The sequence below is a fragment of the Chinchilla lanigera genome, unplaced genomic scaffold (genome assembly GCF_000276665.1).
Source record: "Chinchilla lanigera isolate Chin_1 unplaced genomic scaffold, ChiLan1.0 scaffold00073, whole genome shotgun sequence".
NCBI lineage: Eukaryota > Metazoa > Chordata > Mammalia > Rodentia > Chinchillidae > Chinchilla > Chinchilla lanigera.
The window spans coordinates 11,724,796-11,743,464 of NW_004955474.1; the positions used below are offsets into that span (position 1 = coordinate 11,724,796).

General features: G+C 43.0%; 1 protein-coding gene across 4 annotated transcripts in view; it reads right to left on the reverse strand.

Annotated features, from left to right (window-relative positions):
• Positions 1–527: 527 nt before the first annotated feature.
• Herc3 (HECT and RLD domain containing E3 ubiquitin protein ligase 3) overlaps positions 528–18,669 on the reverse strand; it is a 145,810-nt gene continuing 127,668 nt past the window's right edge. For all 4 annotated transcript variants that reach the window (XM_005401448.1, XM_005401446.2, XM_013502723.1 and 1 more), the window contains 3 exons: positions 4,755–4,938; positions 4,489–4,591; positions 528–2,404 (listed from right to left, as the gene is read on the reverse strand). In XM_005401448.1, the coding sequence (XP_005401505.1) occupies positions 2,196–2,404; positions 4,489–4,591; positions 4,755–4,938 (496 nt within the window). In that variant the 3' untranslated portion in view covers positions 528–2,195. The remainder of the gene's footprint in view (positions 2,405–4,488; positions 4,592–4,754; positions 4,939–18,669) is intronic.

An 18,669-nucleotide genomic window follows, 5' to 3' on the forward strand; every position in this document is an offset into this window, starting at 1 on the left:
TCCTCTCCATCTCGTTTTCCTGACTCCGCTACTGCCATCACCACTGCTCTGGGCTCCTACCTTGCTGCGTCAGTCCTTTCCATTTCAACTCCTCTGAACTGGTACTATTACACATTTCCCCACATCCTGAGCTCTTGAACAAATCCTACCTAGTTATTCACCACCCTTCTAATGCTAAGCCTGGTTCTTCAGGGCCAAGTCTATCTTCTGTGCCCCAGTCTCATTCCCCATTATTGTTTTCTCTTCAAACTCCTCCAGACTCTTCCCAAAATCTGCATCCAAGTTTAAGCCTTTGCTGAGGCTGCTCCCTTCTCTGGGAAATGCTTTTCTGCTCCACACAACTTTGAGAAATCCCGTCCTCCTCCGCGCTGTCTTCTCTTGCCCCCTTTCCTCCCCAGTGCCGCAGCACTTGAGTCTATTTCTGCCAGCAGGAACCGAGTTTGACCTTCCATGAGGCTGTCTGGGTAAATGACCTAACGCTTTCACTGAAAGTAAACTGTCCACTCTGCAAATACAATGAGAGACGGTTTTAAGTTAAAACACCAAATTTATTGCATTTTACTGAACTATATGCACACACATACAAAATAAACATTTCATATAACTGTATATCTTTTTAAATCTTGTATTTATAAAGACTGAAAAACTACCAATTTAGCAACTGGAATAAGTTTGAAAAACAAAAAACAGAAGTCTACAATCCTTCATTGAGATTTGATGCTGTATCGCAGTCCATAAATACTTCATTTTATATAAATAAATCTTTTCTCTAGAACTAGGAATTTAAAATTAGGCTTACACAGGTCCCTTAATCAGGCAGAATCTTCCCACCCCATGATGAAGAGCACTGAACATGTCATTTCTGAGATACATATATTTGATTTAAACATAATTCCCCTTGAAACCCCACTGTAAACGAACATTTCAAATGTGACAAACAGAAATTCCATGACAGAGTATGTCTTAACAATTAGGGAAGAAGAAAAAAATCTAAGTCAAAATTTTGCAATTTAAATAAAAATTAAAAAAAAAAAATTCATCTAGGAGAAAAGACAGGAGGTTGAAGGAAAAAGCACAGAATGAAAAAGGAAAGAAGGGACAGGAGGGTGAAGGAGGAGGGAGAGACACAGGAGAAAAGCGAAAAAGGAATCTTGGGCAATATAGTCTTTTAAAAAGTTAATGCAATTTCCTCCCAAAGCGAGGTAACGGGGTGAGCAGCCCACCAGTTCACCTTGCTGTCGAGGCACACAGCTGAGCAACAGAACAATGTTAGGTTCAAGTACAACTCGGAGCTGCTCTGCACGTCTTAAGGAGGCGGGGATGAGTGCAGCTGTGGAAAGGTTGCTGTTCCCTTGAGAACATGTTTTTGGTACTGGTGTGGAACTTGGGGCCTTGCGCGTGCTTGGCAAGTGCCCTACCACTGAGCTCCATTTCTAGCACTTTAAAAAAATTTTATGACAAGATCTCACTAAGTTGCCCAGATTGGCCTCAAACCTGTGATTCACCTGCCTCTATCCCCCAAGCAGCCTGAGAAGTAGCTTGGGATTGCTGGCATGCACCTCCACACCTGGCTGAAAACGTTTTTCTTTTTCAGGAAGAGTTGCTCATAAAGTCTCCCGGAAACTCCCCAGGGCCCTGTCCAAGCTCAGCTTTCTGGAATTGCGAGTTTCTGAAGTAGTCCCTTCCTCCTTCCGGTTAGTGTGGTGCTGCAAGAAGCCAGGCCAGTTCCAAGGCTGCAGAGAAAGGTGTTCTGCATGCGCAGGTAAGAAGGGATAGGTCTCATTCTTGAGGGGAATGAGAAGTCAGGAGACAGCCAGGAGAACACTGTGAGGAAACACTGGGGCCGAGAGAGACATCTGAGAAACGCAAATTGAAAAGTCTACCGCCACTTCCTCCAGCAGAGAGCAACAGTCACAGGCGCAACACACACTGGCTAGCTGGTTTAAAACAAAAATCAAAATAAAAACCCCTTCCCAAACCAGAGCCAATATTCACCCTGTCTCCAACCCCTGATTTCCAAAAAGGCTGTTAGCTACTTAGAACCCCAGAAACACATCAACCACATTCAGGATTCAAAAGTGCCAACCCACTTAGACAATAAAAAAATAGAAATCACTCCCCAGGATGTTCTGTATAGGCCTCCATGTGGACGCTGAGGAAGGAAGGGACATGGGGGACAAGCTGGGCTCGGAGCCTCAGGCCAAACTAAACCCCTCGTAGTTGTCAAGGGCCTGGGTTAGCCGTGCGCTCAGAACTTCTTTGCTGCTGTACTTGGGGAGGTCAAGCAGGTTGTAGCAAGTGTGAGCCACGGGCAAGTACTCGTCCCCGCTGGCTGTGGACTGGATGACGATCTGCAGGCTGGCCATGCCGTAGATGGGAATGCGGTCGCTGCCGGTCAGAAACACTGCAGGGAGAAGGAGACGCATTAACAGCACCGCAACAGGCTCTGGTCGCAGAGGCCCTCCCTGCAACAGAGAAGCAGGCACGCCACCCTGTGGCTCACGGTGGAAGTGCAATGCCATCTGCGTGCCTGTTTGCATCCCATGGAAGGATGATGCTCTGAAACAGCCTCAAATAAAAACGGGCCCAGTCGAATACACACCCTTATAAATTTATAAGCTTTCCCAAAATCAAAGAGAAAGAAATTACTGACATAGAAAAGGGGAGATGCCTTTAGGGATATCAGGAAAAAGACCAAATCTCTGTACGTCCAGGTCTCTCACTTAAAAAGTCTAGGATCTGGACCACCTTGGCCACTGAGTCTTCCCTGAGGGTCTATGTTTTCTCCTCTCCCTGGCTCTTCTTTATAAACCAGAAGAGCCGACCCAGACACTGTATTTGGCATCTCACTCCTGTAACACGCACTGTTAACTTGACAAAGAAAAAGCACCCATACACGAGACAGACACAGCTGTTACTTCCCCATGTCCTACTGCTGGGCAACTCTCAGAGCCGAGCTGCGGGACACTATTATAAGGAAATCATTAGGTAAGAGGCACCTTTAAACAACTTGGGGCTATAATATACAATCTGTGATAAACATTTCCCTAGTCTAACGGTCTCTCAACAGGAACTGCCTGTTTCTAAGGAATCCCCAAGGCTTCTTTTGACTGTCATGGCTCTACGAGCTCATCCGGCAAAGCCAGCCCTGTCACCTCACTCACGCCACTGCTTCTCAGCGGCCAACACGGCTGGGTGGGGTGCAGCAGGGCCCCTTGGAAGAGCTGGTGGTGCAAGGCCCGGTCTCTCATCTTTGCTCCATGTAAGCAGCAGAATCTGGGCGAAGTCTCACGTTAAGAATAATATATACTTAATCTTGTAAAGTAAAACAGAGCACCTTTCAACCCTGTGCTTCTATGGATAAGAACTCTACACTATTCACTAGCTAATTCCTGACCTTAATTACACACAGACAAGTAGAGAAAGATATCAACTGTTTTTAAAAAGCCAATTAGCTCCTTTCCAAGGGCACTGCCCTTTTCAGTTGTCATCCTGCCAGTTACAAAGGACCACATGCCGCCTGGTGCTATTTACAGGGCATGTCCAGAACAGGCAAACCCATAGGGACCCCACACTATACGGAACCGAGGTAGAGAAATGGGAGAAGGGATTGCTAGTAGGTATGGAGGTTCTTCATAAGATCACAAACACATTCCAGAATTGATTACGGTAGTTTCACAACTGCATGTGTGTACTCAAAACCCACTAAATTGCACACTTTAAATGGGTAAACTGTATGGCATGTGAATTACATCACAATAAACCTGTGATCAATCATACTTCCCCAGCTGCACTGGCAGTGGATACTCTGTAATATTTCTTTTTTTTTGTTGTCTTTTTGAGACAGGGTCTCGCTATGCAGTTCAGGCTGGCCTTGAGCTCACTTTGTAGCCCAGGCTCATCTCGAACTCTTAATGATCTTCCTGCCTCAGCCTCCCAAGTGCTAGGATTACAGGCATGAGCCACCATGCCCCGCTTATAATATTTTTTAAAGGCTACAGATAATTAAGGAAGGTTAATCCAAACAATTTCATTTCATAAATACAATACTTAAAGGAGTCACTTTCACATACAATCATTACTTTTATTTACTTATTTATTTATTTACTTATTTATTTATTTGGAGATACAGCTTTGTTATGCCGCCCAGGATGGCCGCAACTTCCTGAGCTCTAGAGATCCTCCTGCCCCAACTGCCCCATAAACTGGAACTAGAGATATGTGTCAGCACACCTACTTACAACAGTATTACTTCTAAACTCAGTCAGTGAAATGGTTCTTTTCTTCCTCTTATGCAACCCCTCCTGTGAGGCAGAACATATGGATAGCAACCTATGTTGTGCCTCAGATGATTATGACAAAAGCAAGTATGTTTAACTACTCTGTACCACTTAAGAGTTAAACCTTACCTGTAGAATCAATTATGTCATTCTATACTATGTGTAAGACTAAAACGGAGACAAGTATCATACTGAGATTGATACTTACAGAGAAACTTCTTTTTTTTTTCCAATGGAAACTCATGAAATGTTTCCCAGAATAGTTTCACAGTGGGATGTGAGGCTGAATAATCACCCTTGTAGATGGCCGTCTGCCCAAAAAAGACAAAAAAATACCTTACAGGATGAGAAGAATCTCATAGCGACCAGGTGTACCACTTGAGACTAGAAGCGACTCCTGGGGCGGGGAGGCTCCCAGACCCTTCCCAGGCCTCTGCCGCTTGGCCAGAGTCCAGACAGCGGTGCTGTGCTTACCTCTTCCAGCTCTTCCCAATTGTAGTTGCTGTTCCCCACCATCATGGCCCTAAGTTCCGAAGGCTGGAAGAGCTCAAGTACTTTGCCACCACACACCTTTAGGAAGCCGCTGGAAAAGGCTGTGTACCATTCATGAACTGAGATTTGGAAGACATAATTCACGTAAGCATCCACAAACTCCTGCCTGCATAAGACCAAAGGAAGAGAATTTAGCTCAAAGTTGTATGGAATCTTTGAACTTGCCTTTCTACGCTGAGGCTGGAAGTGATCAAAGATGGGATTCCATGAAGTTGTGCAAGATACCATGGCAGTCACGAGGCCTCCACTGCTTCCCCTATCCCTAGCCAGGGTTCTACCAAGTGCCACAGGTGACCTGGGGCCCCACAGGCCACATCCGCAGAACCATACTGACTACCTGAGGGGCTCCAGTTCTTACCTTGTTTACAACTTACAAGCAGGCTGCTGCCCTATTTTCAGAAATAAATAATATATAATGTATAAATAATATCTGCATCCTTGTACATTTTGAACAGGGATTGTTTTTTTACAGTCTGCCCCAAAAGGACCATAATGGGGAAAATGTATTGAACAGGAAGCATATTACAGGGGACATTATATACCATTTGCATTTGAGACTGAAAAATAACTACTGGGATACATGAGATCTCCATATCCTCCTCCATCACAGCTTTGGACAAGACCATAACTTCTAACTGTGTAACTCCTTGCTTTAAACCCTTTAAGAACTTCTGGAAAGAACTGCCTCAAATAATGGTTCCATCTCACAAATAATCAGGCAAATAGACATGAAAACAACAGCCAATTAATGCTTAATCCTGGACTGGAACAGCCTTAAAAATCAGACCAGTACCACTGATGAAGGCCTGGGTAAACAGGAGCCTCGTACACAGCCGGTGGGGAGCTAAGCTACGAAATGATAGGCGCCACAGCAGCTACTGTGAAAACAAATGAAAATCAACGAGAAAAGCAAAGGTGATTTAATCAGAGCTTGCTGTAGTGAGGGAGCGAGCCATGGTCATCTGTGTCTGGTTGAGACTCAAAGGCAGGCAGAACAAGGGGCAAGGCTTTCCAGTGGAGAAAAGGAAGGCTTCAGGTACGGCTTGACCAGAAGCAGGCAGCATAAGGAAACTCAACTTCTCAGTTTTTAACAATCTAACAACATAAAGATCGTTCCTTTCGACGCATCAGTCGGTGGTATGTAATCTTCATAAACTTACAAGCTCTTAGGTTTCCTCCACGGTGACAGTGCTTACATGACCACCATCTATACAAACACCTCACAGTGTTATACAGTGAATAAGTGGGACACCAGGCTCTCATCCAGGCTCTGCCATGTTCTGTATCTAACTACTACGCCTCTCTTCTTATTTTTAAAATGGGATAAGAGAAAAACAAAATGAAAACAGGACAAGTGTTCACATTTTTAAGCAAAGCTACTATTGTGAAATGATTATTGCACAGACACTGGAAGTTTCTAATACTGCACTTCTTCCTTGAAATCCAATATACAAAGCGAAAAGTATTTATCTGGTGCAACTGTCCAAAAGAAGCAACAGGCTAGATGTTGTTGTGAGGTTACTTTTTTTTAGGAAGGATACCCTGTAAAGTAGTAGATTTTTAATAAAACTCATCAGCTTCCATAACAATGGCGGGCCTCATCCATTCAAAGGCCAGCCATGACAGAAGTGACTGAGGCCCTCCAAAGACGGAAGAATTTTACTTCCAGACTGCCTCTGGACTCAAGACTCCAAATCAACTCCTGCTTGCCCTGTAGATTTCAGCTTTACATGTCATCCCATTCCTTAAAATCAATCAACAAATCAACCACCTCCTCCCATTCTGCTTATCTAATGGTCCCTGCCTTGACGTAGGGTTTTCAGCTATACAATGCTGAAACAGTGATCTATGATCAGCAGAAACTCCGCTTCATGAGAAACTGAGATGGTCAAATAGAGATGTCCAGCACAGAGAAGAACAACTGCAAAGGGAGTTGAGTGACTGTGGGAAAACACCAAAATCGGCGGAGGAGACACAAGAATCATAAGATTCAGAGCTTGGGAAGCAGCACAGTAAGAGACACAATGCCCCTGCCTCTGCCTCCCTGCTTTCACAGCCAGGAGGAGAGGAGTCTCCCCTCTGAAGGTGGAGAGAGTCCGGACAAACTCCATCAGCGCAGGTGATGACCATCCCAGCTACTGAAGCTTCACAACCCTCACAGGCTTGCCATTGCTACATAATTCAACTGAAATCTGCACAGTTGCTCTGCTTTGGAAGAGGGCTCAGATCATCTCCCAGTAGGGACTCGGGCGGCATCTCAACAGGTAAGCTGTTGTCACAGTTCCCACAACTGTAAGGTTCAGAGACCCCTGTGTTCTAGTTGATACTCTGTGTTAACTTGGGGAGTCTAGAGGTGTGGCTAAGTGACTCAGCAGTTCTGCATCTAGGGTGAGAAGGACACGCCCTTACCACTCTGGGATGTTGTTCACTGTCATGTGAGAAGTTTAGAAGGTTAACTGAGTGGCTGAGCAGAGTTCCAGGGTCCTTACTCTGTATTCATCCTGAGCCTGTTGCAGGAGGAAGGTGTGGAGATTATGTGAGTGGAACACGCCCCCTGGGGAGGGGGAGCCTGCTTGCAATGTAAGGGAGGAAAAGAGGCTTGTTCTTGCCCTCTTTTTGCTCTTGCTGCTTTTGCTGTTTTTCCGCGGCCATGAATTCTTGCCTTCTGCCATGTGCCACTCTGCCTTGGTGCTAGGCAAGTATGGACTGAAACCTCCACAAACTGTGAGCTAAATAACTTTCCTTCATTAATTTTGGGCATCAAGTATTTTGTCTCAGCAATGAGAGAAAAGTAACCAGGACACCCTGCATATGTCTCTCTCTGGGAATGCACAGGCACATGCTGCACTGACTTGCAGGGCAGCTACCCCAGTGTGGCCCAGCAGACTGTGCCTGAGACTGACACCTGCTGGGTGCCAGGGGAGGTGTAGCTCGCAACATGGAGGAGCACACAGAGCAGCACCCTCAAAAGCCGAGACAGCAGAGTGCCTGCCCTCCGAGACCTGGGCTGTGGCCAGCTGCGCATACACCTGAGGCAGGAAAATAAGGTTAAGGGCACTGAAACCCTATTCGAGGAAACCCTGGCAGAAACGTTCCCTGATAATGGGAAAGACATGTAAGGACAAAGTCCAATGTTCACCATGGCATACTATAGTCAAATGGTCAAAAGTACAAGACAAAGAATTAGCTCAATTAGTAACAAAAAGGTAAAATGTTCACTACGGCATATCACAGTCAAACAGTCAAAAGAACAAGACAAAGAATTTTTAAACTGCAAAACCAAAGCACTAAGTTACATTTAAGGGTATCCCCATCAAATTAAGAGCAGATTTCTTAGTGGAAAACCTACAGACGAGTGGGAATAGAACAACGTATTCTAAGTCCAAAAAGAAAATAACTGCAAACCAAGATTAATATGCCCACCGAGGCTACCCTTCATAAATGAAAAAGATTTCCTAAGACAAGCAAAAATGGAAGAAATTCATGACCACTGGACCAGCCTTACAACTGATACTTTAAGGGAGTCCTACATCCAGAGTGAAAGAAAGGTAACTACCATCGTGAAAGCATGTGAAAGTATAAATCTTGCTAGAAAAGTGGATACACAAAAGAAAAAAGATCAAACTGTCAATGGAGTAAAACACAAAATGAAAAAGAGGAAGAATATTCAAAACAAGAGCAAAATCAACAGAGAGACAACACTCAGTTCTTTGCTATCGATAACTATGAATATAAATGGGTCAAATTCTCAAAAGATACAGACTGACTGAGCACACAAATAAAACAAGATGTGAGAAGACGCTATCTACAAGAAATTCACCACACAACTCTTTATATACAGACTGAAAAATGAAAGGATGGAAATGATATACCTAGTCAATGAAATCCAAACACAAGCAGGAGTAACTACACTTCTATCTGACAAAGTAAACTTTGTCAGAGTAAGAAGAGATAAAGAAGGTCATTGTATAATGATCAAGGAATCAATTCAACAAGAGATTGTAAATGTGCGTGTACCTAATGATGGCACACCGGCTTACAAAACAAACACAATTAGACCTAAAGGGAGATACAGGTTACAATGTAGTAATGCTGGGATATTTCCATACCCGACGCTTACCAATGGATAGATCATCCAGACATCCCCTGCCAAATCAACAAAGACACATCAGTAGTAAAACTATACTGCAAATTAAATGGATTTAGCAGAAATTTATGTAACATTTCATCCAACTGCTGCAAAATACATTCTTTTCATCAACAAATGAAACTTTCTCTAGAACAGACCATACATTAGGCCACAAAATGAGTTTTAACAAACTAAGAAATAAACTAAAATCATATTCTGTATCTTTCATGATAAAGTAAACTTAAAGCCAATAACAAAATTTTAGAAATTATACAAGTGCATGAAGACTGAATAATGCACTTTTGAAGGGACAGCAAGTCACTAAGGAAGTAAGGGGCAAATTTTAAAACCCCTTGAAAGAAATGAAAATGGAAAAACACACTAGAATATGTAGGCTACAGCAAAATCAATACTAAAAGGAAATTTTACAGTGATGAGAGCCTACAATTTTTTAAAAAACAAAAATTTCAAATAAACAATCTAACAATACATCTCAAGAATGCAGGCCAGTTGTGATGGTACACACCACTAATCCCAGAATTTAGGAGGCTGAGGGAGGTGGCTCACTGTGATTTTGAGGCCAGCCTGGGCTGCAGAGTAAGTTCAAGGCCAGCCTCAACTATATAGTGAGACCTGGTCTCAAAAAATTAATATGTAAGTATATGTATGCAAGAATAAATCAAACCCCAAATTAGAAAGAAACAATAAAGATCAAAGCAGAAATAAATGAAATAGAATTTAAAAGACAAAAGACTAATGAAACAAAGAAATAGACAAATTACTGGATACATCTACCAAAATTGAACCATGAGGACATCGAAAACCTGAATAGACTTACTTGTAATGACACTGAATCAGTAATAAAATGTCCCCCAAAAAAGAAACCTTTAGTGATGGCATCACTGCTGTTACAAAACACTATGGAAGGGGACTGGGGACTGAGCTCAGCAGCACAGCGCCTGCCTGGCAAGCACAAGGTCGCGAGTTCGATTCCTGGTACCGGAAAACAACAACAACAACAACAAAAATACTATGGAAGAACTAATGCCACTTCTCAAACTTGTCCATAGAAGGAGGGAGCAATTCTAAACTATGAGGCTAGCAATAGTTGGTTACCAAAACAGGGCAAGGACACAGTAACAACAGAAAGAAACCTATAAAGTAATATCCTATATTAACACAGACATAAAACTCAATAAAATACTAGCAAATTGAACTTAACAGCAAATAATCATTCATGGAAGGAAGATGGCAGTGTGAAATCCAGCAACAGACCACAGTTTCTCCAGGACCAAGACTCACAGTATCTCAAAAACAAGTTAGCGAAGAGAAAGGAGGGAAAGCTCCAGGAACTGAGAAAGAACTGACAGGAAATCACAGAAGGAACTGACAGGAAATCACAGAGAAACTAGAGAAATTACAAACAACACAGGGAGAAGAAAGCAGTCTGGAATGCTAGCCACAGCTTCCGGGGAGGAAGCTGTCAAGCCTAGAAAGAGTCAGCAACCCCAGGGAGAAACAGTGAACCGGGCTGGCAGCACAAACCTAAGGAAAGCCCACAGTTACTGTAAACTGCAAAGATGACTTGGGGTTTTAGTTGGCAAGAAAGCAGGGATTTGGGACACACAGAAGGACACAGAAACGGGGAGGAACTGGAGTAAATACAGCCATTGGGCAGACATCACTGACCAACCACACCCAGCAGGGAAGGTACAGTGGACTCCACCCACACACAGAATACTGCCTGCCACTCTACCTTCCCACCACAGCTGGTAGATTTCACAATTGCAGACCCTGGGGGGAAAACCATTCAAACACAGAGAAGAATTTTTTGGACTCACTTCTCTTTTTCATTGTTGGTTTTTGGGAGTTTGGGGTTTTTTAATCTTTTTTTTTTCTTCCTTGTGCTGTTACTTTTGTCTAATTCTAACAATTTTCCTTTTGTCTTTAAGTGAATCCTTTATCTCACTTTTCTCTTTTTTTCCATCTTCCTTTTATTTTTCAAAGTCTCTCATCTTCCTCTTCCCTACTCCTCTTTTTATTAGTGCTACTGCTGAGCTTTATTCACTTTTAGACCCTAAGTAGACTCTACGCTGCCACTGTTGATTCCTTTCCATTGCTAATGGTGGCAGTTACTGCATTTAGAAAGTGTTCACTCATATTCAAGTTGGTCTTCATGTCTACATTATTGTTGCAGATCTTCTTTCCACTGTTCAGGGTTATACAGTGCTAACTTTTATTGGTCTCGTATATCAATATCCATTTTGTCCTTGACTTTATTATGTACTTTATTATGTATTTATTAGGTGCCGATTTCTTTGCTACATGCAGGGTGGCACAGTTGTTGCTATTAACTAATTTTTACTATATGCCAATATCTGGTTTGTCTCTGTGTCATCAACATTACTGTGGCTCATTTCAGAACTCGGTGCTGCGTCAATTATACTGCACCTCCCCTCTCTAAACTGGTGGAGGTGGTTCGGTCTCGGGACAGAGGCAAAGGCCTACAGTTAGCCACACTCAAAGCACATGACTGGAAAGTAGATACTAACTAAAAAAATTTGCATACCACAAAACCTTTTCCTAAACCCACAGTGTACAGGTAGACAACCACATACACAAAAAAACTTGAGCAAGCAAGGCAACAAAATGCCTCCCACACTCCCAAGTCTCTTAAGAGCTTATCCCTGGGGCATCCATGGGGAGAAAATCAAAAGCCAAATACCTGAATTATATGAAGCGGTAAAAGAGGATATGACTGTTATGACTTATGTCTAGATGTCCCTCCAAAGCCTCATACACTCACAGATGGGTTTTTTTCAGAGGTGGCTCGGTCTAGAGTGTGTGACACTGGAATTGATTCAGGATGCAACGCTAGGATCAAGGGCACTATGATTAAGGATATGAGTGCTGCCCTCCCTGAGTGGCCTAGATAAGATAAAAGCGGCAGGAAGAGAATGTTAAGGTCCCTTGCTTGCTGGCTTTTGCTGTCTTCTGTTTTCCGTGAACTGCTTCTCCTCTGTGATGCCCCTCTGCCATGTGCCACTCTGCCTTGGAGCCTGCCAACTATAGACTGAAACCTCTGCAAACTGTGAGCTAAATAAACCCTTCCCATTTAACTTTAGGTGTTGACTATTTTGCCTCAGCAATGAGAGAGGAAAGTAAGTAAAAATAATGACTAAATTGATAATAGGCTTAATAGGATAATGGGCTTAAGGATCAGTGAGTTTAAAGAAGACAATAAGAAAAAGCCAGTGAAGCTTGCAAAAAAAAGATACAAAACATGAACGACAAGTTTAACAAGAATCTCTGAAAATGTACAAAGATTAATCCAAGAGATAAAAATTTCCACTTAAAGTATGGGCAGCAGAAGTAGCCAATGTGAGGACAGAGTGTAAGAGCTAGAAGGCAGGGCTGGTGCAGATGATCACACAATGGTACCTTGGTTTACGAACTTAATTTGATCATAATTCTGGAGAAGGTGTGATACAGTGGCAAAGAAATTTATAACAACCGCGTTCCACTTTTTGTGGAAAGTAGAATTTGCACGTGTTGTTGGATATTTAGTTGAGATTTTTGAACCACACATTAGAGGTACAGTACAACCTGGTTTCTCCCTACTGCTCAGAGCAAAATCCAAGAGGGAATACATAAACTAAGAGGGAAATATTAACCAAAAAGGGATTAGAAATTTGGAGGTTGGAAAATTTTTCAGCTCATGCAGATAGTAAAGCCTGGAAATGGAACCAAGACCAACTGTACAACAGTTTGCCATAGGGATTATGCATGTGGTTCATAGATCCAATGAACCATCACAGCAGAAGCCAGGAATAAAGATGCAGTCATACAGGGAAGATCTGCGGGGCTCCCTGACACGATGCCTCCCTCCCCCTGCCACCCTGAAGTGAACCACCTCATACATTAAAAGTTTCTGAGAATTTCACACTATCGGAAATACTACCAGGTGGGATTAAAGAGGATAGAAATAGGACAAAGTGAAGGAAGGCTGTCAGATTTCTAGGATTCTATGCTAAAAACAGTACAACAAGGTTATCAGGCTATGAATAACTGTTACCTTTGAAGAAAAGACCAGAATGACCCGAAAGAGAGTTCAGAGGGCACTGGGACTGCCTCTGCCACCGACTCCAGGCTGAGAAGGGGGCTCCCACCTCAGTGGGTGCACTTCCCTGAGAGGTCAGAGGGTGGAGCTAAAGAGGATCCCTAAGCCCCTCAAACCCCAAAATCTAGTGCGATTTTCCCACATAGGTTTCAGACCTGCTTAGAACCCCTGACTCTTTGAGAATGAGAATGTCTGTCCTGTGCCTGTCCCACCAATATATCCTGGAACCAGATGAACTGCACAGTTTCACAGGTGTACAGCTGTGAATTTTGCCTTAGGATGAATCGTACCTCCAGTCTCACCCATACTTGATGTAAATGATGTTTACATGATGTGTTACTTAGGGTTCCCCAAAAAAAACCAGAAAAAATAAGGTATGCGGGGGCTACTGTAAGGAACTGGCTCATACAGTTACGGAAGATAAGAAGTCTCAGATCTGGGCTGGGGATTTAGCTCAGTGGCAAAAGCGCCTGCCTGGCAAGCGCAAGGTCATGAGTTCGGTTCCTGGTACCAGAGAAAAACCAAAAAAAAAAAAAAAAAGGAAGTCTCAGATCTGCAGCTGCCAAGCTAGCCCCAAAAGGGCCGATGGGGTATTGTAATTCTAAGACAAGAAAGAAAAAAAAGCCAAGTTTTTGCTAGTCAGACTTTAAACTGATTAGATAAAGACCACTGACATTTGGGAGGGCAACTCGCTTTATCCAATCTCGTGCAAACATTCATCTCATCTAGAAACAAGTTTCACAGACACACCCAGAATAATGCTTGGCGAAGTACCTGGGCATTTCCTGGTCTAGTCAAGTTGGTATATAGAATTAACTATCACAGATAAGATGGTGAACTTGGAGTTGGTGCTTGAGTGGGTTAGGACTTCTGGGGATGTTGAAATGAGGTAAACGTATTTTGTGTGTAACAAGGATGCGAATTTACCAAGAGGGTAAAGCATTACAGGCTGAATTATATCCCATCAAATTCATATACTGAAGTCCTAACCCTCAGAATGGATGGCTTTATTCAGTGATAGAGATTTTACTAAGAATCAAATTAAAAGGAAGTTGTTAGGATGGGGCCTGATCTGATATGACGAGGAGTCCTTAACAAAAGGAGAAAATTGTACACAGAGACACTCATGGAAGACAGGTGATGTGAAGAGACACAGGCAGAAGGCAGCCATCTACAAGCCTGGAGCTGATCCTTCCCTTGTACCCCTCAAAATGAAATGACCTGCCAAAGACCTGATTTTGGACTTCTAATCTCCAGAACTACTAAACGACACGTGTCAGCGGCACTCTGCTGCCACACCCCCAGCAAACTAACAAAAGGACTTCAATCTTTACATTTCAGTTAGTACTGATCTCAATGATTCTTTCCTCTCACTCTGATCATTAGCTGTGACGGTGTTCACTAGGTGTTAGTTCCTGCAGTAAGTTCTCAGTAAATACTCAAAACTACCCTTTGAGTGAATTTTATGGTATGACAATGATGTCACAATAAGATACGTATACATAACACAAGAAATCTAAAAAAATAATAACCTTTGAAGGTGGGATGATCATTATTCTGACTTGAGAACTGAGTACAAGACAATCAGTACAGGGGCAGAAACTGAAGCCAGGTGTCTGAGTACAGACCTGTGCCCCCACCACCTCATCAGTGTCTGTCACCCCTTCCTACTTCCTTGTTTCATTTCAATGTGACAGCTGCGTGAGCTACTATTTGTCACGATAAAGACTGCGCATTAACGGCCCATCTATACTATTCACAACCCTGCATTATTGCAGCACCAGTTATGCACCAGTCTATAAAACCCACCAAATGAAATAACACTTAAGTTTAAGCACATATTAAGAAACAAATATTATATGTATTGCTAATGGTTTAAAGATGTTTGAATCCAAATTATAGTAAGAGTCTTTTGAAAAGCTTGTCAAGGAAAATGGCACAGAAACTAGGAATGCAAAAACAGCTTTGAAAATGCATATGGTACGATAACTCATTACCTAATTTCAAGACTTATTCTAAAGCTACAGTTATCAAGTGTTATATTAGTCAAAGAATACACATATAAGTAAATGCAGCAGAAGAAAAAGTCCAGACACAGATCAGTATATATAAAATCAATTGATTTTAAACAAATCTGAAAGGCAATTCAGGAGAGAAAGGACTGTTTTCAACAAAGTGTTGGATCAACAGAACATCCTATTTTTTAAAAAACACAAAAAACAAACCTTCATATCTGTGCTAAAGTTAATTTAGTAAGGATTATAGCCTACATGAGAAACTTAAAATTATAAAACTTGTATAAGAGAACATAGGAAAAAAAGCCTTATGGCCTTGGATTTTGCAGAGATCTCTTCTGTATGACACCAAAAGCACAATCTGTAAGTGGTATGACTTGTGTGTAGATGTCCCCCCAAAGCCTCACGCGGTCATAGGCGGGCTTTACAGAGGAGGCTGGATCTAAGATGCGATATGCTCGGAGGAATTGTGTGTGATGCTGTGTTCAAGGGTGTGTGTGTGATTACTAAATTAGTCCACTGATTGGACTGGAACAGTTCTGGGTGTGGAAAATGGGAAGCACCCCCCCCCCCTCCGCCGGGTGTAAGTGCTACTTGCCCTAACAGGATGTAGCCTGGATATAATGTAAGGGGCAGAAAGAGGGCTGCTGATGTCACTGCTGTTCACGTGCTGCTTTCCTTCTTCACTGCTTTGCTGCCTTCTGTCTGCCGTGAACTGCTTCTCCTCCGCCCTGCCCCTCTGCCTTGGAGTCACCCAACTTTGAACTGAAACCTCTACAAACTATAAGCTACAATTGTTTCTCCTTTAACTTTGGGTGTCGGGTATTTTGTCTCAGTAACAAGAAAAATAATAAATGCAATGAAAGAAAAATTAATGAAATTAACTTTTAAAAAATCTGCTACGAAAATAAAAAGCCATAGAATGAAAGAAAATATAAAATACCTTTCTCATGTATAACTTGTATTCAAAAAATGTAAGAACATTTAAAGCACAATAAAAATGAAAACAAAAATTTAGAATATGCAAAACAGTTTGTAGCCTGGATAGGGTAACAGGGAAAGTGAGATTTGCCTGCAGCTTGCAATGCTTGCTGCCTCCTCTCTACTCTGCCATGCCTGCTTGCCTTGGAGAGAGCTCACTAGCAAAACTGAAACCTCTACAAACAGCTATTGAAATAAACCTTCACACCTTTAACTTCAGGTGTCAGGGATTTTGTCACAGCAACAAGAAAGTAACTTAAGACACTTACCTCATGACCCAGTATTTCCACTGCTAGTATTTACCTATCCTGTATTTGCCCAAGAGAAGGAGAGACCTATAGTAGCACTGCTCATCATTTTCAAAAAGCTGGAAATTCCACATGGGAAGATTATTCAGTTAAAAAGGAACAAGTTACTTTACGGCCACACTCAAAAAGCTACACATAAAATTTCATTTATGACATTCTAGAAAAGACAAAATATTTGAGACAGTGGTCACCAATGCTATAAGTGGGAGAAAAGCTGTGGGAAAGGACGTTCTTTAGTTAGACAAAGCACTGAGGACACACAGTGATTTGTTTATTGTTTGTTAGGGTTTCTTAAAATAAGGCTTCATTATACAGCCCAGACTGGCTTTGAGTTTACGATCCTCCTGCCTCAGCCTCCCAAATACTGGGATTACAGGCCTGTGTTGGATTACCAGTGGAGAAAGATAACCCTTTAATTACTTTTTCAATGTATTCCCTCAGGCCTGATCAAGCCATATGACTGTTTAGCTCTGGAGGGAGTCTAGCAAAAGCCTTGGTGGAAAGGATAAGATTGCAAAACCTCTGTCCTTGTGGAAAGCCGCCATGGTCAACACTAAAGGCTTTACTGAGACATACCTGAAGGAATGATAACATGAGGGCTTACGAAGTCAAATCTCATACTTCTGATAATTGAGCTGTATTATCCTTGCTAAAACGTTTGGTATCTGCCCATTTGTACTAGCTACGCCCTTGGTTCTCGCTCAATAAAGTGTGACTGAGATTGTAATCGGGGGTGTAGTCCAAGAGGCTGTAAGCCCCCTGATCCAGGAACTTTGTCTCCCTTGTTTTTCTTGTTTCTCCTACTTTTCTTTTCATTTGAAGCACCTCGTTCTTGGGACCTGTCACCCTGGACGGAAACAGAATCTACATGTGACAAAAAGCCATAAGGGCGTTTTGAGGCAAGTGATATTACTGCTCTGTATCTTCATTACTGCAGTACTTATATAACTGGTGCATTAGTCAGCTTTCAAATCAGTGAACACAATACCTGACACTCATGACTTAAAAAGGAAGAAAGGTTTAATTTAGTGTGTGGTTCAGAGGATTCAGCCCATAGCAAGGTGGAAACATCGTGACAGACAGGCAGAGCAGCTAGGAAGCACAGTGTGAAGGGAGGTGCAGGGAATGGAGAGGTACCCTCCAAAGGCAGAACCCATGCGGCAGACCTCTTCCAATCGTGCCCCACCTTCGAACAGCACATTAGCTATCAACTCCCCAGTGGGCCAATTTACCAAGGATCACGGCACTCCCACGATCCAATCATCTTCTAGAAGTCCCATCTCTGCACACATAAGACTTCCAGGGCAAGCTCTAGATCAAAACTTAACAAGTGCATTTCTTTGTGAGGGTATCTCCCAAAAGGGCGAATTTTACTGTATTAAATTATATCTCCTTAAAACAGATTTTTAAAAAATTGGCCAGCTGAACACTAAGTTTTAAGATCTAGTGAAAGAAGAATATAAAAATCTTGAAAAATGAGTACAATTTGGGTGTTTTTTTTTTTTTTTTTTTTTTTTTTAAGTCTATCACAACTTCTACACTGTAGGAGTCAAAAGGCCTAGTTTGACTCTGCCGGATTCTGTATTTTGCCAATTAAGTGACACATGCAGCAACATAAACTAAAATGCTCTCTGGCTTTGCTAGTAGAGAAACAAGTTTGCTGTTTAAGACTTTTTATAAGGTTCTCAGACACAAATCACAAGCAAGCCTCAAGAACAAATGGTGAACTGTGTATATTCCTTGGGGACAAGGGCTCTGCTTATATGTGTGCGTGTCCCCAAGAGAGAGCAGGGCCAAATAAATGCTGCAAATGGGCCAGGAGGGGCCCTGTGCCTAGGCCCTATTCTTAGAGGCCTTTTTCTCTGGCTTCCCTCCAACTCACTGTTGCACACAGTAACTGTGCAGAGCCTTCTAGAACACTTGCGGGTACTCGGAGTTCGAGACTTTCCGCACCAGCAGTCCTGCTAGGTGCGGAGGGTGCGCAGCATCGGGGCTGTAGCCAGGGGTCCCGCACCCCAGACGTGGAGTCCCCACAGGCGTCCCACCCCGAGAGGCGGAGGGCGGGGCTCTCCGGGGCTTTCACGGTCCAGAAACGGAATTTAAAGGCGCGATCCAGAGGAAGGATGGAGGAGAACAACGAGCGCAGAAGCCATAGGAAGGGCAGGCTGAGCCACCCTGAGGGCGGGGCGGGGCGGAGCCGTCAGCTGACCGCGGGGCCTCGGCGTCCATCCGTCCACAGCCGCAGCGGACCGGCCGCGCGTCATGGCCGACTCGGGGAGCCCGG